Source organism: Cladophialophora yegresii (genome assembly GCF_000585515.1).
Source record: "Cladophialophora yegresii CBS 114405 chromosome Unknown aczIN-supercont1.1, whole genome shotgun sequence".
Lineage (NCBI taxonomy): Eukaryota > Fungi > Ascomycota > Eurotiomycetes > Chaetothyriales > Herpotrichiellaceae > Cladophialophora > Cladophialophora yegresii.
The window spans coordinates 3,245,339-3,264,858 of NW_006913045.1; the positions used below are offsets into that span (position 1 = coordinate 3,245,339).

At 54.3% G+C, this 19,520-nt stretch overlaps 5 protein-coding genes across 5 annotated transcripts; 2 read left to right on the forward strand and 3 right to left on the reverse strand.

Moving 5' to 3' along the window:
- Positions 1 to 535: 535 nt before the first annotated feature.
- On the forward strand, positions 536 to 3,087 carry A1O7_01165 (uncharacterized protein; the record flags this gene model as incomplete). The annotated part of the gene is made up of 2 exons (XM_007755204.1): positions 536 to 1,054; positions 1,108 to 3,087. 2 exons carry the CDS (start codon positions 536 to 538, stop codon positions 3,085 to 3,087), a joined length of 2,499 nt encoding a protein of 832 aa, XP_007753394.1.
- A 619-nt stretch (positions 3,088 to 3,706) lies between these two features.
- A1O7_01166 (uncharacterized protein) lies at positions 3,707 to 6,225 on the reverse strand (the record flags this gene model as incomplete). Its single annotated transcript, XM_007755205.1, has 5 exons — positions 3,707 to 4,678; positions 4,728 to 4,787; positions 4,844 to 4,870; positions 4,921 to 5,718; positions 5,770 to 6,225. 5 exons carry the CDS (start codon positions 6,223 to 6,225, stop codon positions 3,707 to 3,709), a joined length of 2,313 nt encoding a protein of 770 aa, XP_007753395.1.
- Positions 6,226 to 7,890: 1,665 nt separating this feature from the next.
- A1O7_01167 (uncharacterized protein) lies at positions 7,891 to 9,897 on the forward strand (the record flags this gene model as incomplete). Its single annotated transcript, XM_007755206.1, has 7 exons — positions 7,891 to 8,040; positions 8,101 to 8,362; positions 8,459 to 8,554; positions 8,611 to 8,828; positions 8,881 to 9,220; positions 9,273 to 9,491; positions 9,656 to 9,897. The coding sequence occupies 7 exons, from the start codon at positions 7,891 to 7,893 to the stop codon at positions 9,895 to 9,897; spliced, it is 1,527 nt and encodes a 508-aa protein (XP_007753396.1).
- Positions 9,898 to 10,342: 445 nt separating this feature from the next.
- A1O7_01168 (uncharacterized protein) lies at positions 10,343 to 11,026 on the reverse strand (the record flags this gene model as incomplete). Its single annotated transcript, XM_007755207.1, has 2 exons — positions 10,343 to 10,882; positions 10,982 to 11,026. The coding sequence occupies 2 exons, from the start codon at positions 11,024 to 11,026 to the stop codon at positions 10,343 to 10,345; spliced, it is 585 nt and encodes a 194-aa protein (XP_007753397.1).
- Positions 11,027 to 12,619: 1,593 nt separating this feature from the next.
- Positions 12,620 to 18,421, reverse strand: A1O7_01169 (uncharacterized protein; the record flags this gene model as incomplete). The annotated part of the gene is made up of 1 exon (XM_007755208.1): positions 12,620 to 18,421. One exon carries the CDS (start codon positions 18,419 to 18,421, stop codon positions 12,620 to 12,622), a length of 5,802 nt encoding a protein of 1,933 aa, XP_007753398.1.
- Positions 18,422 to 19,520: the final 1,099 nt, after the last annotated feature.

Here is a 19,520-nt window from a genome sequence, read left to right on the forward strand (position 1 = left end):
TAAAGATCTCGACGATGGACAGTTTACCACGAATATTGGACATGGAGACATGAGGGTAGAATCATCCATCTAGCAGTCAGTTTTTGACGTCAGGAGCGACAGCCTTGCTGACTAAAACTTGGATGTCAACTTCGAACACTCGCTGCTTTTTGTGACCCTCTCGCTGGCAGTCATAGACAAGCATGAAATGACTCACTTGACTCGGTGTGACTTGGATATGTAATGAATGACCTCAAGTGCCATTCTGTAACCGGCTTTTGGTGCGCGCCCTCCCAGGAGGGAATCCGGAAGAAATCCAGAGAGTGGAGTGGTGCAACTCTCGCATCTCATTTGCCGGTCCCTGAATTTGATCCTCACGCTGCTGCAAGCTGCTGTGCTGTAGCCAGCATTTATTTGCCCCACCACTCCGTAATTGTGCTGAAGCCGTTGTCGAACATATGGTGTCGAGTAACTCAAAACCACGAATCATTCCTCCATCTACCGCAAACTCGACCCCACGACAGCCTTCGCAGGGATCTATTTCGCACATCAAAGCATGGACGACACAGCACCCACGAACGAAGGCTCCTCGACGGCCCGCGGCGGGAAGCGAGGCCGAGGCAATCGACCGCACCAACACAATCGTAGCGGAGATTTCGACCGGGACTCCCATGACAACGGCGGCGTAGGTAGCAGCTCGAGAGGAGGACGAGGTACAAGAGGAGGAAGAGGGCGAGGGCGAGGGCGAGCACATGGACGAGATGGCCCAACCCCGCTCACCACATTTCCACCTCAAACCGCTGCGGAGGTCAGCTCGGGAAGACCACCAGGAGGCGGCTTCGGTGCTCGCCTGACCGAAGCTGCCTCGAGAACTGAAGGCGACTCCGAAAACCCCCGATCTCGACAGAACGACGCTGAGGCTGAAGTTGCAGTGGCCGAAGAACAGGAAGTCTGCTTCATCTGTGCCAGTCCGATTGAGCATATCTCTGTTGCTCCCTGCAATCACCAGACCTGCCATATTTGTTCTTTGAGATTGAGGGCACTCTACAAGACACGAGCATGTGCTCACTGCCGGGTGAGTGGGTTCGTAGCTTCCCTTCATGCACAAAATACTGACTAGACCTTCAGACAGAAGCACCCTTCGTGATCTTTACTGACAACACCGAGAAACGATACGAGGACTGGGCGGACAACGAGTTCGTAAAGATCGACGACAATCTCGGGATCAAGTATGAAAAAGATGTCATCCTGGAGGATACCGTCCTACTGCTCCGGTACAACTGTCCAGACAGGGACTGTGATGTCGCATGTCTCGGCTGGCCCGATCTTCATCGCCACGTCCGAAGCAAACACGGGAAGATGATGTGCGATCTATGCACCAGGAACAAGAAAGTCTTCACCCACGAGCATGAGCTGTTCACATTTGGCGATCTGCGAAAACACGAGAAGTTTGGCGACGACAACCCAGGGGCCGTGGACCAATCTGGCTTCAAGGGACATCCCGAATGCGGCTTCTGTAAGCAGCGGTTCTATGGGGACGATGAGCTCTACAGCCATTGCCGAGAGAAGCACGAGCGGTGCCACATTTGTGACAGGCGCAATGGCGGCAGGAATCCCCAGTACTATCTCAACTACCAGGAACTAGAGAAACATTTTGCAGCGGAGCACTTTGTCTGCCTGGACGCCGAGTGCCAGGCCAACAAGACAAATGTTTTCGAGTCCGAAATGGACTTGAAAGCACATCAACTCTCAGAACACCCGAACGGCCTGTCGAAGGATGCGCGTAGAGACGCACGTCTGGTCAATCTCTCGGGATTCAACCTCCGCGAAGCATACCAGCCACCGCGAAGAGAGCGAGATCGAGATCGCGATCGAGGCAACCGTGGCGGTGGAAGGGGCAGAGACCCGAATGCTGAGCCACTGCCGCTTTCCAGTGCACAGCCCATCGGACGAGCAGAGCTGGCTTATCAACGTCAGCTCGCGATTCAAAGTTCGCAATCCGTGTCAGGCAGGACTTTCGGAGGACAGCTCACCCACCCTACACCTGTAAGCCGTCCCCAGCAGGCATCAGCACAGCCAGCCCCATCGCTACCGGCTATGGATAACCTCACTCTAGAGGAGAGACCCGTATCCATGGCGAATCTGACCCCGCAAGAGCAAGTCAGGGCTCTGCGCCACCAAGCAGTAACCGAACGTGCGACATCACTTCTCCAAAACGACAAAACGAAACTCTCACAATTCCGCACTCACGTCTCCGCCTACCGGAGTGGCACCAGCTCTGCAAACGAACTGATCGACGCATTCTTCTCCCTCTTCGACTGCCCCAGCTCGGAATTGGGGAAACTGATCCGCGAACTGGCAGACCTGTACGAGGATGAAACGAAGCGGCAATCTTTGCTCGAGGCGTGGAACAACTGGCGGAGTATCAACGAGGATTACCCCAGCCTGCCCGGTCCGAGCGGCACGCTGCCCGGGGTATCAAGCGCAGCCAGCAGCGGTCGACGAGTATTGACACTCAAGAAAAGCACGGCGCAATCATCCCGCTCAGCAGTGGCAAGACAAGATTCTTGGGGAAACAACTCGATCGCCAGCGGCAGAAGCCAGGACCCTTTCCCAGCGTTGTCCCCTGCGAACGGCGGCTCTTCTCGTGCTTCTGCCGTGTCAATCCCGCCAGCGTGGGGCAACACCTCCGCTCCATCGGTCTCGAATACCAATGCGAGCGCGACGCCGTACCGCCCGCCACCCCCTACAGCGGCATCCACGCTCCGCCAGAAGACTAACTCGCGTCAGACCGCCCCGCCTCGCGCCACGGAAGATGCTTTCCCTTCCCTTCCTGCCGCGGCCAAGCCGAACACGATGATGGTCGGCTTCAACACGCGGGGCTCGGTGAAGTGGCTTGCCTCGCCCTCTGGATCGGGGACCGCGACGCCCGTCAATCCGTGGGGCAGCGGTGGCACGACTCCCACCCCTGCGCAGGCCCAGGCTGCTGTGGCCGCGGCGGCAGGCGGTGCCAGATCCGGCGGCGGTGACGAAGATGGAGACACCGCAGCAGGGAAGAAAAGGGGCAAGAAGGGAAAGAAGGGAGAGACCCTGTTCCACTTCGGATGAGCCAGGGCGGAGAATCAACGCTATGTTGGAGCCGCTTGGGCTGGGGGATAGTATCCTATTGAGCCGTCTCAGTAGGGATCAGAAGGCACATTCGATTCAAGTACTCTAAGGTGGAACCGTCCGGCCGCTAATTAGAGTGATGGAATTCATGTAGCAAACCAGTCGATGATGCAAGATCCTGATGAGCATCCGTCGGAAGCATCTCGAATGGGTCATCCAAGGCCCCACCACGATCTGAGGCGGCGATGTGGTCAACTTCACGTCGAGTCCAACCGAAGAAGCGTCATCCAGCCTTGGACATGGTGACGAGACAACGGGATGGAGTCGGCCAAGGCATCTAGCCAGTCGATGGATGCTAAGGGGAGGCAATATGAGGGATCACAGGGCTTAAACTGTTCAACGACCTCACTACTAGGCAACGGCACGCTCGGGAAACGAGAACAACGGCGGCACTCGACGACCTCATACCTTCCCTTCGCTATCTCTGACGCGATAGCACGGGGCCACTTGCAAGGCCCAATGTGTAATTATCATGCAATTGGGGTGAGGCGCATAGAGGTTAATCTATGCCAATTTGCTACCCCTTTCTGGCGCAAACTCCCCTTGCATCGAGTTTCTCTCAAGCACCCATCGGCTCACCATGGACATACGGGACACAGGTGTAGTCGTCGGCGTATCGCATTTGAGCAGGCCACATGCCTCGATCTTTCTCCAGCATGGCCTTCACTTTGATCGCACTCTTGATGTCACTGAACTCGATCGAAGCAGAGCCTTCCGCAGTGTAGCTGTACTCAATAACGTGTTGGTCGTAGGGAGACCTGATCTTGTACGGTAGCGCGTTGTAGACGAACTCGTCGACTTCATCAACGAGAATGATTCGCGTAGCTTGATTGTCGCCAAAGATCTCTTGGTCGACTTCGTAGTTCCGTGGATAAGTTGGGTCGTTGGGCATCCAGCAGCGAACGGCAACACCGTTGATCTTGAACCGCCTTGCCCCGGCATCCTCGTTGGACTTGGCCTCTTGGTGCTTGATCATGTTGTGCGCAGACCGTTCGAATACGAATATGACTCGAGCTGTCATGAAAGAGGTCGCCTTGCCGATGGATGGGAACAACTGTATAGACTCCACCGAGCCACCCTTGACAATACTGAGCACGTCGATCATGGTGCTTCCGGCTGGAATCTCGTCGATCATGACAGTGCGATAGGCATCGATGGTGCTAGCTGCATCCTCAGGCATGTAGCGAACAGGATGCTTCAGAAAGGGGCTATTGCGATGGAAAGCGACCCCGTTTCCGCAGGCGGCCTCGAACTTCTCCTGCTCAGTCTCGAAGATGGGATATTCTTTGTTGATGAGCCATTTCGTTTCTCCATAAAGATTGCTGCCGATCTTGAGCGTCATGCGTTCTTTTCTAGGTTGGTTGGTGGGAGAAACAACTGCAGTATTCAATTCTGTATCTTCATCATTTGCTGAGGAGATCGGATTGTGTCTGCCGTTCCTCTCATCTTGTGGAGGCTTCACTGCGTGCTCAGAGAAGCCCAGTGCCTCGAGGTTCCCGATGTGATCCATCGCGAGATCGGCACCATTAAACTGGATGTCGGGTTAAGACCTCACAGGTGTGAGGAAGGGGTAGACGAACCTTCTCTTTCAAGGACACGGAAACGGCCCGGTGGCGATACTTAGCGACAGCTTCTCTACTCTAAGTGTTGGTCAGTGATATGCGCCGGGTGACAGACACAGAGAGTGGGCAGTTACTGAGTTTAGATTAGTATCTATTGTAGTCTGTCTGTTGTCAGTGCTGATCAATGAGTTGACTAGATCGAATCACTCACGGACGGTTGGATCTGGGTCCGAGTGAGGCTTCCGTGGCCGTTAGTCACAGGGACGTGTTCTTTTGCCCGCATGGTGTCCTTGCCCTCAGCGCCTGATTCAGGGGAAATGTCGATCAGCCTGTTGAGACTGTCACGTGTATTTTGAGGAGTCCCTGGTGCTTTGCCGTCATCTGCACTGCTGTCGAGGGAAAAGTTTTTGCGCAGGGTTCGGCGCAAGACTGATTCGACAGAGTCGCCAGCGTCTGGTTTCACAAGCAGGTCCAGATTGTAGAGTTGGGAATCATCGACAACTCCGACTGCTTCCTGCTTCGTCAAATCATTGTCCTGACCTGAACCGTCGCTGACAAACTCCTTTCCCTTGCCTGGCTCTTTGCTACCTTTCTTTGCCCCTTGCCTGAGCCTGTTATATTCACGATAGAAATCCCGTAAAGCAGTTTCTTCAGCTTCCTCAGAATAACCCACTTTGTTATGCGACTCATCCTGCTCCGAGTTCTGCTTGCTGGTGTTGTGTTTGATTATGGCACCGAGACTCTTGATCGTGACACTCATGCTTGCAATTTGTTGCTTGCTTCTTCTCAATTGGTCCTCCAGCTCAACGCACCGGGTGATATGCTGTGCCAGGGCAGCCTTTGTAGCATTATGAGTACGCTGCTCGTTCGCAAGAGCATTACACAAGGTCTCGCTGATCGAAGCAGGGTCTGAAATGCCTGGGCTGAGGGCATCCGCTGTAGGCATGAAAGTGGCAGCTGTCGGATCCATGCTGGCTGCAGGGTTTTGGGGAGAAGCCACCTGTGAAATCTAGATGGAATGTCAGCCGGAAACGTAACACAATCGCGGCCTGGCACGTACACTGATAGAGCCGCTCGGATGATGGTAGTTCACGGAGAAGTCAGGCTGTTGCTGGACGTGGTTCCACGACGGTTTCTTTGCTGGGCTGGCTCCGTCAACGGCGGATCGAAGAGCTGCAGGACCCAATCGCAGACGAGAATCTCCGAGATCAGGCTTGATGTGTCTGTTGAAAAATTCAGCATCGATACCATATTGGTTTGGCTGAGGGGGCCCTCTATCAGAGGACCAAGTGCTGGCACTGTCTTGAAAAGCCCCCGTTGAAGAAGCTGACGTTACAGATAGTCTCTGCCTCTGGGAAAGCTGATGCTCAAGGAATTGGCTCGCCGACTGTGTAAGGGATTTGAGGTCCACAGGGTCAACCGGGGTGAACTTGAAGCTCCCGAGCTGAGACTGATTGAGATCCTGGCGCTCCATTGGAGGGTACTTGAACAGTCGCTCACTCATCTTTGAAGGCATGATGAGTATTGAGCAAGAGGAACAGGGAAGATGATGCACATGAAGAAATGAAGAGGACGGACGGATAAAGCACGACAGGATGAAGGGAGGAACGGCATGTGAGTGGAAGAGAGCCGAGATTGTTGGAGGGTGAAGCGGGAGATAATGTAAGAGACGCCCTGCTGGCGATGGAGGTGTGAGGAAGGAGCAGATTCGCCATCACGGCGGTACAGACATGGTCACCGTCGCACCTGCTGCATCACCATCGACAACGAGACCCAAACTTTACCAGAGCTCCTCCTCGTCACTCACCCATCATTCGATTTCTTCTGAAGGCTGCCTTTCTCATCTCGCAGTATGTTCAGGTACTTGGATCAGAGGTCGTCCCAACACATACTCTCTCACCTCCAGCTTGGACGACTTAACGAACCAACCGCCAATGAAGGTCACTTTGTGATCAGGCATCCCTCGAGGTTGAATCGGTTGGAGATTTCAGATCCCTGCACCAACTACCAGTTGAGAGAGATGACCTTAAGTTGCAAATGCGTCCTCCTAATCACTTCCACAACATCATCACACCGACAACAGCATGCTCACGGAGCGATCTGGCTGCATTATGCGATCGTAATGGTCGTGGGCGACAAGCAAGGATATGACTCCCTCCTCCAGCAATGAGATCACATGCCGCGTTGTACCCGCAGCTGTATGGTTTTGGTGGTCTGAGATCAGGACAGCTTCCCTCAACTCGAGTTCAGATTGAGCAGATTCAGTCACCACTATGTCGGCGTCTTTGCCGTTTACTCAGGCCTGCAACGTTCCGTACGGAGGCCGGTAGTTGAAAGCTCGAAACTTCGATCAATTAAAGGCGGATTGAAGGTTTGGGCAGAGCGACGCAGAAAAAATTCCACTCCACTCGACTCGTTCATCCGGGCATCCGGGCTTCCGGGCACATGAGATACGAAGCTCGCATGCTACCCACATGCCGCGCACATCCCGTCTAAATACTTAGGCGGAACGCGAGAGTCGGCGGTTGAGAATGCAACGTTGGTGCACGCACATCCCACCTGCCGAGTGTGCTGACCAGCTTCGGGCACTTCGCCCACAAACCACCCTCTTACCGGCAAATGACCGGAGGCCCCGGGCTCCCCGCATATCCTTGGCTGAACCACAAGCTCCCCAACCCTGGGGCCAGGCGAGCCTGTGAGGTCGGTGGAAACTTCCTGCAGCATGCTTCTAGCGTGTCTTGGGCACGAGAGCTTGGTAGAGACAAGAATGTCTTCGACGTCAATGGCTGGCTCACGTCCGCACACACGCCGCACAAGGACACGAGCCTGTCTATCATCCACGCTCACTCCACCACATGCCACCGATCCCCGTTGCGACCTTTACCGAGCTAACACCCCATCAGGAAGGACAGCGATCATGCCAGGATGTGCACCCAGCCTGACGTCTTCTGTCCATTCGCCCACGACAGGACTTCTAATGCCGGTAGTAGCTCCATGTCGTCCACTGCAAGTGGTCACCAGGCCTACTCGGTGCATCTTGATTAAAAATATCCCATCGGGTCTCTTCAACCCCATTCTTGACGCGTTCTCGAGTTGGGCCCTCTCTTCATTTCTATATAGTCTGCGCGGTCGCTGCCATCTCATCACAGGACATACGCACTTGGCCTAATTGCTCATCGCCATGGAGAAGACTGATCCCAAGATCTCCGACTCGGACGATGCTCGTGCGCCGTCCGACAATGAGAAGCACATTGAAGGTGGACAGCCCGTCGGTATCCTCGACATCCCTGATCCCGATGAGGGCTTGAGCGAAGAAGAGCGGAAGAAAATTGTGGGTGACGATTTGACTGCGCTGTTGTGTGTGTGCGACTGTGGCATTAACACCCGCCAGGACCGCGCCTTGCTCTGGAAACTCGATATTCAACTGATCCCGTGGCTCGCCTTTCTTTACCTCATTTCCTTCTTGGACAGAACCAACATCGGAAATGCCAAAATCGACGGTCTTCAACAAAACCTGAACTTGACCAACAACCAATACAATGACACATTGACCATCTTTTTCATCTCGTATTCGCTCTTCGAGCCTTTGACCCAGATTTTATTAAAGCGCTTCAAGCCTTCGATATTTCTGCCCACAATCATGGTACTATGGGGTAAGTAAGGCTGACTTCAACGCCGTGGTGGATTCCCACGTGCCATGGAGTCACTATCAATAAGGCGGCCCTTACTGACCCGTCTTCCTACTGCAGGCATCTGTATGACTACCATGGGTCTTGTCCACAACTTTCAGGGATTGATGGCATCACGATGGTTCCTTGGTTTGACCGAAGCAGGTCTTTTCCCTGGTACGTTGGCTTGTCCTCCATTATGTCGTAGGAGTTTTATCTAACAGAACGTCGAGGTGTGAACTATTACCTATCATGCTGGTACAAACGTTCCGAATTCGGTATTCGTGCTGCTATTTTCTTCTCCGCAGCAGCCCTTGCCGGGTCCTTTGGCGGTCTCCTTGCGGCGGCTATCGTGCAGATGGACGGAGTGGGAGGTAAACCAGGCTGGGCATGGATCTTCATTCTTGAAGGTCTCGCCACGATCCTTGTAGCGTTCGCTTCCTACTTCATGGTATGTTGCACTCGATTGCTTTTGGCCATGACGCCATTAACGCGAGCGGCAGGTCCATGACTTCCCCGACGAAGCCAAGTTCCTCAGCGAAGATGACCGGCGGCGCGTGATCCGGCGGCTCAAACTCGACAAGCAGTCCAGCGCTGAGCACGAAGAATTCAAAGTGGACTATCTGTGGGCCGCGCTCAAGGACTGGAAGACGTTGACCGGGGCCATCATCTATATGGGCTGTGATGGTGCACTGTACGCCTTCTCACTGTTCCTTCCGACCATCATCCAGCAAATGGGATACAAGTCGATCCACGCCCAGCTGCTGAGTGTTCCGCCCTATGCCGTTGCTGCCGTCGTCACCGTCGTTGTCGGTTTTGTCGCCGATCGAACGGGACAGAGAGGTACGCATCGATGTGAGCCTGTTCTTTTGTCTCCTGCTGACACGTCATCCAGGCTACTGCAACATAGTCATGTCTTTCTTCGGGATAATAGGTTTCGCCATGCTTCTCGGCTCAGGGACACCGCACGTACAATACGCAGGCACCTTCCTCGGCGCAATGGGAATCTACCCTTGCATCCCCAACACGATTTCTTGGACCGCCAACAACGTTGAAGGTGTCTATAAGCGAGGTATAGCGTTGGGATTCGTGATCGGGTGGGGAAATCTGAACGGTAAGTCAGCGGCACCTGGCATGCTCTGTTCTCGATCGCAGGAGGAACCTATCGATCAAGATGCGGAGGTCATGTTTCCTGGCTGTCCCAGGGCTATCGAGCAGTATCTCAGCCTCTTCTCCACGGCTATCGTATGATAGAGATCCACTAATGCCCTGTTCCAGGAATCGTCTCCAGCAACATCTATCGCGCCGAAGACAAACCACGCTTCAAGCCGGGTCACGCGGTGGTTTTGGCTTACGAAGCTTTATTCCTCCTTGGCGGCTCAATCCTGCAACATGTCTTGCTTAGAAGAGAGAATGCGAAGCGTCGGGCCGGAGAGAGGGATGTTTGGGTCCAAGGCAAGACAGAACACGAGATCGAGAAGCTGGGCGACAAGAGGCCGGATTTTATCTACACGCTCTAGACGTGTGTGGTCTGTAGGTGGTGGATGGAAGAGGAGAGGGCGCCGGCTCCAAGGTCAAAAGTTGTCTCATTGACGTGCTGGAGGCCGCTGAACGCAAACCGCCCATGCAACAGCTCATTCAATACAGGCTGCCTGTCTCCCATTCGCGTTCACGTCGCGACTGAAGCGGCACACAGTATCCATGTCATCTCATTGCTCATTGTCTCTCATTGGACCGGGCTTCTGCCTGGTGCACAACATCAGGGTCTCATGTTATCCTGTTTCATCCCATCTCATCATATCATTATGGGCGGGGAAATCATGATGCCCTTCAATGCCAGCTCACAACACAACCCTCATCACACCACTGTTGAAACAGGCACCTCCCCCACCGGCAAGGCGTCTCACTCAGATCTCAGCCCTCATCTTCATCGCTAGAGTCACTCCCCATCTCAAAGGCAGGTCCCTATCCATGCCTCGGACTCTTACTCCTATTCGCCCCGGGACTATCGATCCGCGGCGGACTCCTGCTCTTGCGCCCCGGATGCGGCGAGTTGCTGATACTCCGCCTGCGCTCCCCTTCGCGCCGGAACTCGTCGATGATCTTGAGCATTTCTTTACGTCCCGCCGCGGCATCGACGGTCCTCCCTCCCAGTGACATGCTCACTTTGTTGTCCGTCCGGACCATCAACAGCCTCTTGAGCAACAGGTGGCGCATGTTCAGGCAGACAAACACGCCACAGTCGCTGCCGTTGTCCTGCAGGGGCGAATCACTCAGATTGATGAACCGCAGGGGCCGATTGATCAGCCTGCTCAGCTTCTGGCTCGCGTAGTGTGCTTCGTTTTGGTTGCCCGGCGGCATGCTGTCGTAGTGGAAGGCCACGCCGTCGACGACCGAGACGAGGAGGAGCGACCAGTGCGTGCCGCCCTCGGCGACAGAGGCCGTGGGGTTGTCGTTTATCGGCAGGAAAATGTGCGTGACGTTTGTGAAATCGGGCAGGGCGTCCTGCGCGCGCGCTCGTACACGCCCGTTAGTAAAATGAAAGGAACAGAACAGACACCGACGGTCGGGGAAAAAGGAAGGATCGTGCGGTATCCTCCATACCTTGATGGTTCGTGGGTCTGGCGTCTGCATGAGCATGAACGACATGGTCGGTCGGAGGAGGACGATGTGGCTGTGCTTGTAGTTTGTGAGGTATTCGCGTTCCAGATATCTAGAAGGGTGCCGGGGCGTCAGTCAGGTCTCAGTCTTTGTTGCTGTCGACATGTGGACGCTGCGCTGCGCCACATGGACGCGGACGTGGTGTACATACTCTTCCCAGAAGGCGATGACCTAGATAGAACACACACTCGGAGTCAGCGTCCGTCGTCTGTCACCGGTGCCGGTAGACCAAAATATTTCGTCTTACATTGTCGGTTAACCAGTCGTTCTTCAACACGGAAATGTCCTCTCTCGTCACTGTAGGGATCACGGCCCATTTAGCCCAAACCTCTTCCAACAAGCCAGGGAGGTCCAGCGTCGCCGGGGGCGACCGCCGCAAGCGCAAGGGCACCAACATCTTATGTCATAATCTGTGGTAGAGACAGAACGAGGTCAGAAATGTGGCACGAAGACGTGAGGTGGAAGTGATGATCGCGAGACCCAGTGAAGGAACACTCACAGCTCAGATATGCGTCCTCTGGCGCCAGCTGTTCATCCACACCAAGTATGTTAGCCGAATTCGATTGTCGGGCGGTGTGGTAGTATCATCAAGGCGGTGATGGGGAAGGGTTGGCTGTTGTAGAGGCGACTGCGGACAACAACTGTCATGTGCAGGGACAGGACGCCCGCGAGGACACAAAGCAACCTACCGATCTCCCGAACGCTCTACTCATTCTCCCTCCAAAGGGGTGTAGTTCAGGCATGTCGCCTGCCTCCTTCCTCGTCTGCTCGAGCGTGTGGTGGAGGAGGGATGTCGTGCAATGGTATCTTGCCAGGTACGGGGGGTTCCGCCGCAGGCAGGTGGTGAGATAGCAGTATTTTTGGCTGTCGACTAGCCACACACCAGAAAACAATCCTGTGGACAATGCGGCTTCATGTTGCATCCATCATAGACGTGATAATACAATCATTCAATGAAACACTCACGCCACGACAGCCAGCCCGCATGTCTATGTACGCGATGAGAGAAAGGGGTCACCTTCCGCTCCCCAAGTTGCAGCACAAGCAAATCCTCTACGTCACTAGCCGGCCGTCTGCATGAGCAAAGCCTCGTCAACTTCCGCGTCAATGCGGACAAGGACATCCACGCTTTGTAAGTGCAAGTGGGACGGACAAAGAATGAGCAAAGCTAGATGAGGAATGTTCAATTGTTTGCCCTTAGCCCACGTAGAATCTTTCCAACTACAAGATACCTCCATCCGCTGGTGTCTTCAGGATCTCTGCCGTAAGTCGTGTCCCATGCCTCGGTACTGTACAGTTGACGCCCTCGCCTCCCTTTTTGTCTTTTGTAGTACATGTCAACGCCAACCCCGCTTGTTCCGCTTGAACGCTCGAATCGCAAGAAATAAAAAAGTATTTCCAGTTCGCAGGGAATGCCGGGTCTTACACCTGTCAGGGTCTCCGGCACGTCCCTGAAAGGCATCCCCTCCAACTTGACCCTCCTTAGGTACACCCTTCCACTGCTCGAGTGGACATCTGGCGAATTGTACTATCCAAAATATCGCCGTCTCATGACCCTCTGACGCCAGAAGACATTGTTGCTCATCCGGCCAGTTTGGCAAAATGCTTGTTCCATATCCAGCCTATTTCTCGCGTTGGATCATCTTGGTTGATCGCCAACCACAACTCCCCGTGTTCGGCAATGATGTCAAAGATCTCCCCTGTCACATATGTAAGGTATCGAAAGCCACCTTGCTGCCGTGACCGATCGATATTAAACTCATAGACACTGGCCGCTGTAAATAGGACCCCCGGTTCCTCTCGTGGCTGGGGGGTTGCCCTCGTTGAACGAGGATGCTCTTCCATCGGCATCGCCGAAGAAAAAACGTTGCCTCCGCCTGGCGCAGGAAGGTGAGGCTGAGACTGACTCGGACCAGGAGCTGCTGTGTAAAATGAAGAGGTGGAGACATGGCGAAGCGTCACGGGGGACTCTGTTAAGAGCTCTCCGAGCGACGGGAACGGCGCCTCCAAGCTTAACCTCGGAGCTGATTTTGCACTGTCGGCCGGAAGCCCCGGACTGGTCCCCGGTCGCGAAGGATTCAGGCTGTCAACAGTATGGAGCGAGGCAGAGACACCTCGACTTGCTGTGTCTGGAGTCTTCGGAGGCCGTCCAGATGCAGCTGAGCCAGTTCGAATCCGTCCATTGGCAAATGTAGAAGAACTCCATTCAGTACGATCGTCACTCTGGGAGCTGAATGGGCCTCCACTGTTTCGATGGTGATGGTCCCTGATTGGGAACGGTGGAATTTCTTCGTTTGCCGATATCGCTCGCTTCATACTGTTCCACGATGGCTGACGGGGAGACTCTTCGCCATTCTGCATCGATCCGGGGGTCAAGAACGAGATCATGTTGACAGCCTCGGCTAGCAATGAACCGTTGCAAATGCTAAATGTCAATGCCGTCGCTTCCTGGTAGTCGAAGTCTTCCTGCCAGTCCTTCACAATATCAGAACTGTCGACCTTGTCCAGGGGAATGTCGATAGCAGCCGAAAATTTCTGACGACACATGCCGAGCCAGTTGAGATGTAGTTGGATCAGATTGGCCTGACAAGCATGAACAAGATCAGCGGTTGACCCCAGGAGACGCTTCATTCTTTCTTTGGCTTCTAGATTCAGCGCTTCCCACTGCTCCATCCGCTCAGTCATTTTCTTGTCAACCTTCTCACCTCTGTCCCTTTTGTTCTTGAATTGATTGTAGTCGAGTAGTCGCTTTTCTCGTTTCTGGATGAGCCCCTTGGTGTCAGCCTTGAACCTCTCCAACATCGCTGCCGTCTTGTCCATAGGTTGTATGACACGCTTCGACACCTGTTCATTATGGTCGGGCAGTGCAATCGAGTTAATTCCTCGCACCACGATTGCGAATTGTCTGAGCTTGCTTTCAGCTTGTGAGTGATTGGTATGTCCCACGTCCACCCACGCCTCTGCCGCCGCCGCTAACTCACACAAGCGACCAACCCACTTGGTGATCGCTTCGACATAGCCTTGGCAGTCTTTGGTGACTAGAAATAGGTGGGCAATATTGTTGTCGTAGCCGATCTTGAGCTTGGCATATTCCTGATCTTCGTACATTTCATTGATTCCAACATGTTGCCTCAATTTTTCTGCACGACGACCGAATGCTTTGGTCAGGCCATTCCGGACATCAGACTCTTTGCGCTTGCGATTGAGCACCTGATCAACAAGCTCGGTATGTTTCTTGACTTCATTTATCCGCACATTGACCTCAGTCACTTCGCTGGCTGCTCTCCGGAGGAACTCTACATCCGGATGAGTGTCCGGTGTCGCTTCCAAGAGCTGGTTGAGCAGCAGAGGATATTTGGTAATGCGCTGAATTGGCTTTACAAGCAGAGCATCGAGACTCCAAGCGTTGGTTATATCACTTGAGTTCTCACTGCACTCCTTGAGCCACTCTTTCACGGTTAAAGATGCCTGCAGCGCTTCCAACCGTTTGTTTGCAGCGTGTCGGGTCCGGATATAGTCCGTGTATACCTTTTCCATGTCAGCCATCGAGGCTTCGAACGCGGTGCCGACCCTAGTGAGTTCGTCCTTTTCAGCGTCTGTCAAGTCAAGCGCGCCACCAATCGAAGCCGCCGAGCTCTGGACGGTAGACGCCCGATCTGCATCTTTCCGTCGGTCCGACCTCTCCATTACATAAGCTGGTTTGACCACCTGCTTCAAGTAGGCAAGGAAATCTTTGGAAAATTGTTGGACTAGGTCGACGTTGCCGAAGATGATTTTGATATCCTCGTCGCTGATGGCTGCAACGGCAGTCTGCTTGTAGATATCGCATAGGACTCTCATATCTCGTTCATAGGTATACTCAGTATCCACAATTTCTTTGAGAATATGTCTTCTCTTCTTCAGCCGGCGCTGCTCGGGGCTCTCCTCATCCACGGAGGGTCTTGTATTGCTGGAGCCGGACGGCATTGTTTGTTGGTCCATGCTTGAGCGAGCAGACACTTGAGAGAACGCGGTTTGCGGCCTTGACAATGGCGGCGGTTGTGGCACAGCCGGTCTCACACCCACTGGCGCAGACCATGAAGACTGGTCGATAGTCGGCAACTTCACTATCGGTGGGGGCGGTGGCGGTGAATGACTAGGTGGACGGGGGATGCCACTCTCAGCACCTATGGGTACGAATGTCTCTTTCTGCTGCTCGTCCTCATCTTGGTGAAGGTCTCGAATGTCTTGAGTGACTGAAGTTGGTGGATCTTCGTCTGCGTATGCCTCACGAGCTAGTCCGGATGGTTGCCGCTGTTCCGCAGGTGGCTTGAGACCAAATTGCATCCAATCACCGACTGATGGTGAAGTTTCTGCCCAGTCCTGCGGGCTATCAAGGCTCGATTTGTATCTATGGTTCGCTTTCCAACTTGACGGTGGTGGCAGAGAAGTGTCAAAATTTGACATTGGAGTATCGGCCGGCCTGTCGGCACTATCGCCTTGCGCTTCTGTCTTCAAGTGCGCCGAAGCCTTCTGCTCTTCATTATGGAAGGTATTGCTCGGACGCCACGGCGATGACTCAAGCTGCTCCCATTGACGGGTGTACTCGGCTAGTTCGTGCAGACACAGGCGTCGCACCTTTTCCTCGTCCACACTTTCGACATCGGCCAGGTCGGGGGAGGCTTGAATGATACGGTGGTATATATCATCCACAAGTTGCTGATCGACCACTCCAGATTCTGTCTGCTGTTGGAGGACTTTATTCACGATTGTGTACGCATCGGCGGCATGATGATCACGACCCGAGTCATCCTCGATACTGGAATGATCCGATTCGAGATGTGAACCGGATTCGACGCCTGCTGCTTCCGCTTCCTGTGGATGGAGTGAATGAGTGACAGAGGCGGAACCCTCGTCTACTTCAGAATCAGGCGAATCTTGTATTGAGGACGTCCAAGAGTTTCGACCATCGCTTCGTGAAGGTGTGGGTTCGGGCTGAGGAACCGGTGCAAGATGTCGATAGCCCTTCTCGACAGCTTCTTCATCGTCAAGGTATGTGGTATTTCGAAGCATGAGGTGGACAGATACTTGGTCGGCATGATCGGAATTCTCGCCAGACGCCTCAGATGTGGATGACAACGGAGAAAAGGACTCTTGGTTTCGAAGGATACTGATCTGGCTATAAAGTGATTGGCCGGGAGTTTGAAGTCGCGAGGTATCGGTCTGGGGCTCAACATCAATCATCGTGGCCTCTGTTGCCACCGTGCCCTCAGTCATTGCGGATTGCGGCTCTTGTTCATCCCGCAGTGGTTGCAGATGGGTATCCAGACTGAAAGGAATGTTGCTGAAAGAGGACCCAGTGTGCCCGAGGGTTGGCGAATCTAGTTCATCGCCTGGATGTGAAGAACTTGACTCAACGACCCGTAGGGCATTTTGTGTGAATGCTTGCTGGTCTCCCGGGCTCTCTCCGAGTGCAGCGTAGAATGCCCGTTCATCCGATGTGTCAATGGCAGGCTCATTCACCACCACAGCTGGAATTTCCAGTGCCTCGTGAGGGCGCTGCCCAGACTCATCAGACTCTTCGAAGGACGGCGTCATACTATCCGACCGACTAGGTGAACCACCGGGAGCGGAAGTGGCTCCGCCCTTTAGATCGTGCCCTTCTCTCGACCTACTCAAGGCCTGAGTAATCTTTAGTCGCCGGGCTTTCAGGTCGATGTCACTAAGCTCCGGAGGCCTTTGACGTCTGAAAGCCTTCTTGTCACTTTGCTGCTTGGCCATCGTCTGAAACTTCTCTGCCATCTTCGCTCGTGACGCTGCTGTGGTGGCAGAAGAAACAGGCATTCGGGGCCTCGAACTTCTCAGTGGAGGGGAGGCTTTTGGCGGAGGAGCAATGATGTTTGCGCGAAGAGAAGGGCTTTTTTCGCCATTTGCAGTGGTGGTGCCGCGACCTCTATTGTTTGGGCTTTTGATTTGCACTGGTGACCGCACCTGCTTGTTGGGACTCTGCTGTCTGCGATCTCCCGGACGCGAAGAACTCGACTGTTTCCGCCCAGATTCCTCCACTCGAAACGGAAGCTGATGGTGTGGAACGGCGGTAGGAGGGGCCGTGGGGGAGCTTGCGGCCGAATCTGACGCTATCCGCTGATGTCGTGTGCTTACCGGTATACGGGATCTGGCAGTGGCGTCCGCGGTATACCTATGACCGCTGGTCCGCGGATGTGATGATGCGGTCTGACCATCTCGACTGTTGGCTCTTGAGGATGGTCCCGAGAAATCACTATTTGCTCGACGGTGAGCGGGCCAGCGCTGGGATTGTACCTCATTCGACAGGACAGTACTGGCCGGATGTACGCCTGAAGGCGACATTGGCGGCCCAGGGAGATGAGTCTGGCCACGCTTCGTTTGAAACATTGGATTAGGGCTACGCATAGAAGACCCCTCGGAACCTCTTCTCAGCCGAGCATTGTGGATGCCATAGCCTGGGGCAGCAGGAAGGTCGTTTGCTGATGGTGCAACTTCGCCAAACAGCAGTTTTCGACCATCGGCGGGCGCTTCGGGATTGCTAATGACTTGGCTTAGCCCACCAGCAGCAGACGCACCTCTGGAGTGTACTGTACTGTCCTTGCTGGGAGTCCGCAACCCCACCGCACTTCCTGCCCTTCTCGTTGACTCAGAAGCTCTTGATTGCGGGCGCTTTATGGGCGGCTGGAAAGAGTGGGATGTGTCGACCGAGCCATAAGGCATGGGACTAGCAGTCCTTGATGCTGGCCGCGATATGGGTTGGGAAGGTAAAGGGGGAATATCGTCAGACGACGCATCGAATCTAGCGACTAGGTCTTTAAACGAAGCCTTCCTGGACCTTAAGCCATTGTGCATGGCCGTGGCAGGCTTTGAAGTGCTCCCAGTAAAGGCGCCGTTCGGCAAGGTCTGGGTGGTTAACGACAGCTTTCGGCCTCTTGCCCCATTTCTTGCCGTCTTTGATGTTCTTTCGTCAGCATCGAAGCTGGCTTCTCCGGCATTGACAAGTGCCTCCTCTGCCGGCTCAATCGGCGCGGTTCGTATGGCCTCTTGGTGGAGGGCTACAGGCGATGCGTTCGTGAAGTGATCTTGGTACTGGCGGTAGAAATCGTGAGGATCATTTGGAACATCCTCGGTCCGCACAGTACCAAGCCTTGAGGTCGACCTTGAAGGGGTTGACAGAGAGGGGGTCCGAGAACGCTGGGTTATTGGCTGCGACGAAGAATAGGCGGTGGATGGGAGGAAGACAAGGGATCGATTTGGCGACTGGGCCTGTATCCCACTGTTTCGAAGCTGATCAGGCAGATTGGTCTGTGATTGAGACGACTGTCGACGATGGTGGGCGGAGTAGTAGTTGCTGCGGCTCGATACCGCGGAGGGCATCTTGAGAAAGAGGCCTTCCTTCGTGGCTGGTGATTGAAAATGCTACGGTCCAGATGCATTGCCTAAGCCCACCATGGTCAGCTTTTTGGATCCAGCTGCGTTGCTGGTCTGCTCTCTGGCAATATGGACCTCGTCGATCCTCCTCTTGCGCTGAGCCGTGGTGCTCACGAATTGACTGGATGGGTGGTGGACTCAGACGCTGGGCGCGGCACACTGAGAGATTGCGGATTGCGAGCACTGTGACGGTCGTCTCGCTAGGCCAGGATGAAGCGTGGGTTCGGTCGTGAGTGAACGGGTGGACTGAGATGTTGTGGATTGTTTGAAGTGTTCTGGAACCGGTGAGGCGACGGTAACGGAAACCAAGTGCGCCGGACAATTAAGGTCTGCGGGCTGCCACAGTTGAACGCAGAATACGATGCCGATACAACTTTCGAAGGGTCTGCGCGCTATAGATTGGTGCAATGTGGTATGCTATGTCGTAGTGCACATCGGGGATGGATATCGTGGTTGGGCTGCGGTTCATGAGGTGGTGTGCCCGTCGGTAGATGGTGAACGTGAAATGACCGCCAACTTCGGCCCAGCGAGAGCGGTAGAGCAGACGACTTAGCGTTAGTAGCCTGGTCCCCTCGCCCACTAGTTGGCGGGCACTATCAAAAGGCTACAGGGAACAAGGACAAGCATTGGTCAGCCTAGAGGAACACAGGCGACAGTTAGTCCAGCATTAGCCGACTCCAGTCATCGGTCGCAGCGCGGGATCTCTCAACGCTGCTCCTGGTTGTTTGCGGGACAGAGAACAAAGAAACCATTGCGTTGGGACCAGCACTTGACCTACTAAGCTACTGCAGTAGTTGTACCTGCAACAGCTTACAAAGTACGTGGGCAATAACAATACCCTCGCTGATACGAGGTAGTCACTGCGCACAACTCATGTCCGGGCGTTGGGCACCCCAGGATCCAAGATAACCTAATTAACCAAGTAAGTCCTTGGGGCCCGAGGTTCATCTTGGGCAGGGCGTTTAGCGTAACTCTTGTACATTACTCCGGGGCCCATCGGCTTGTCTATGCCCGTTTAGTTAACAAACCTTTGCCTACAACTGCA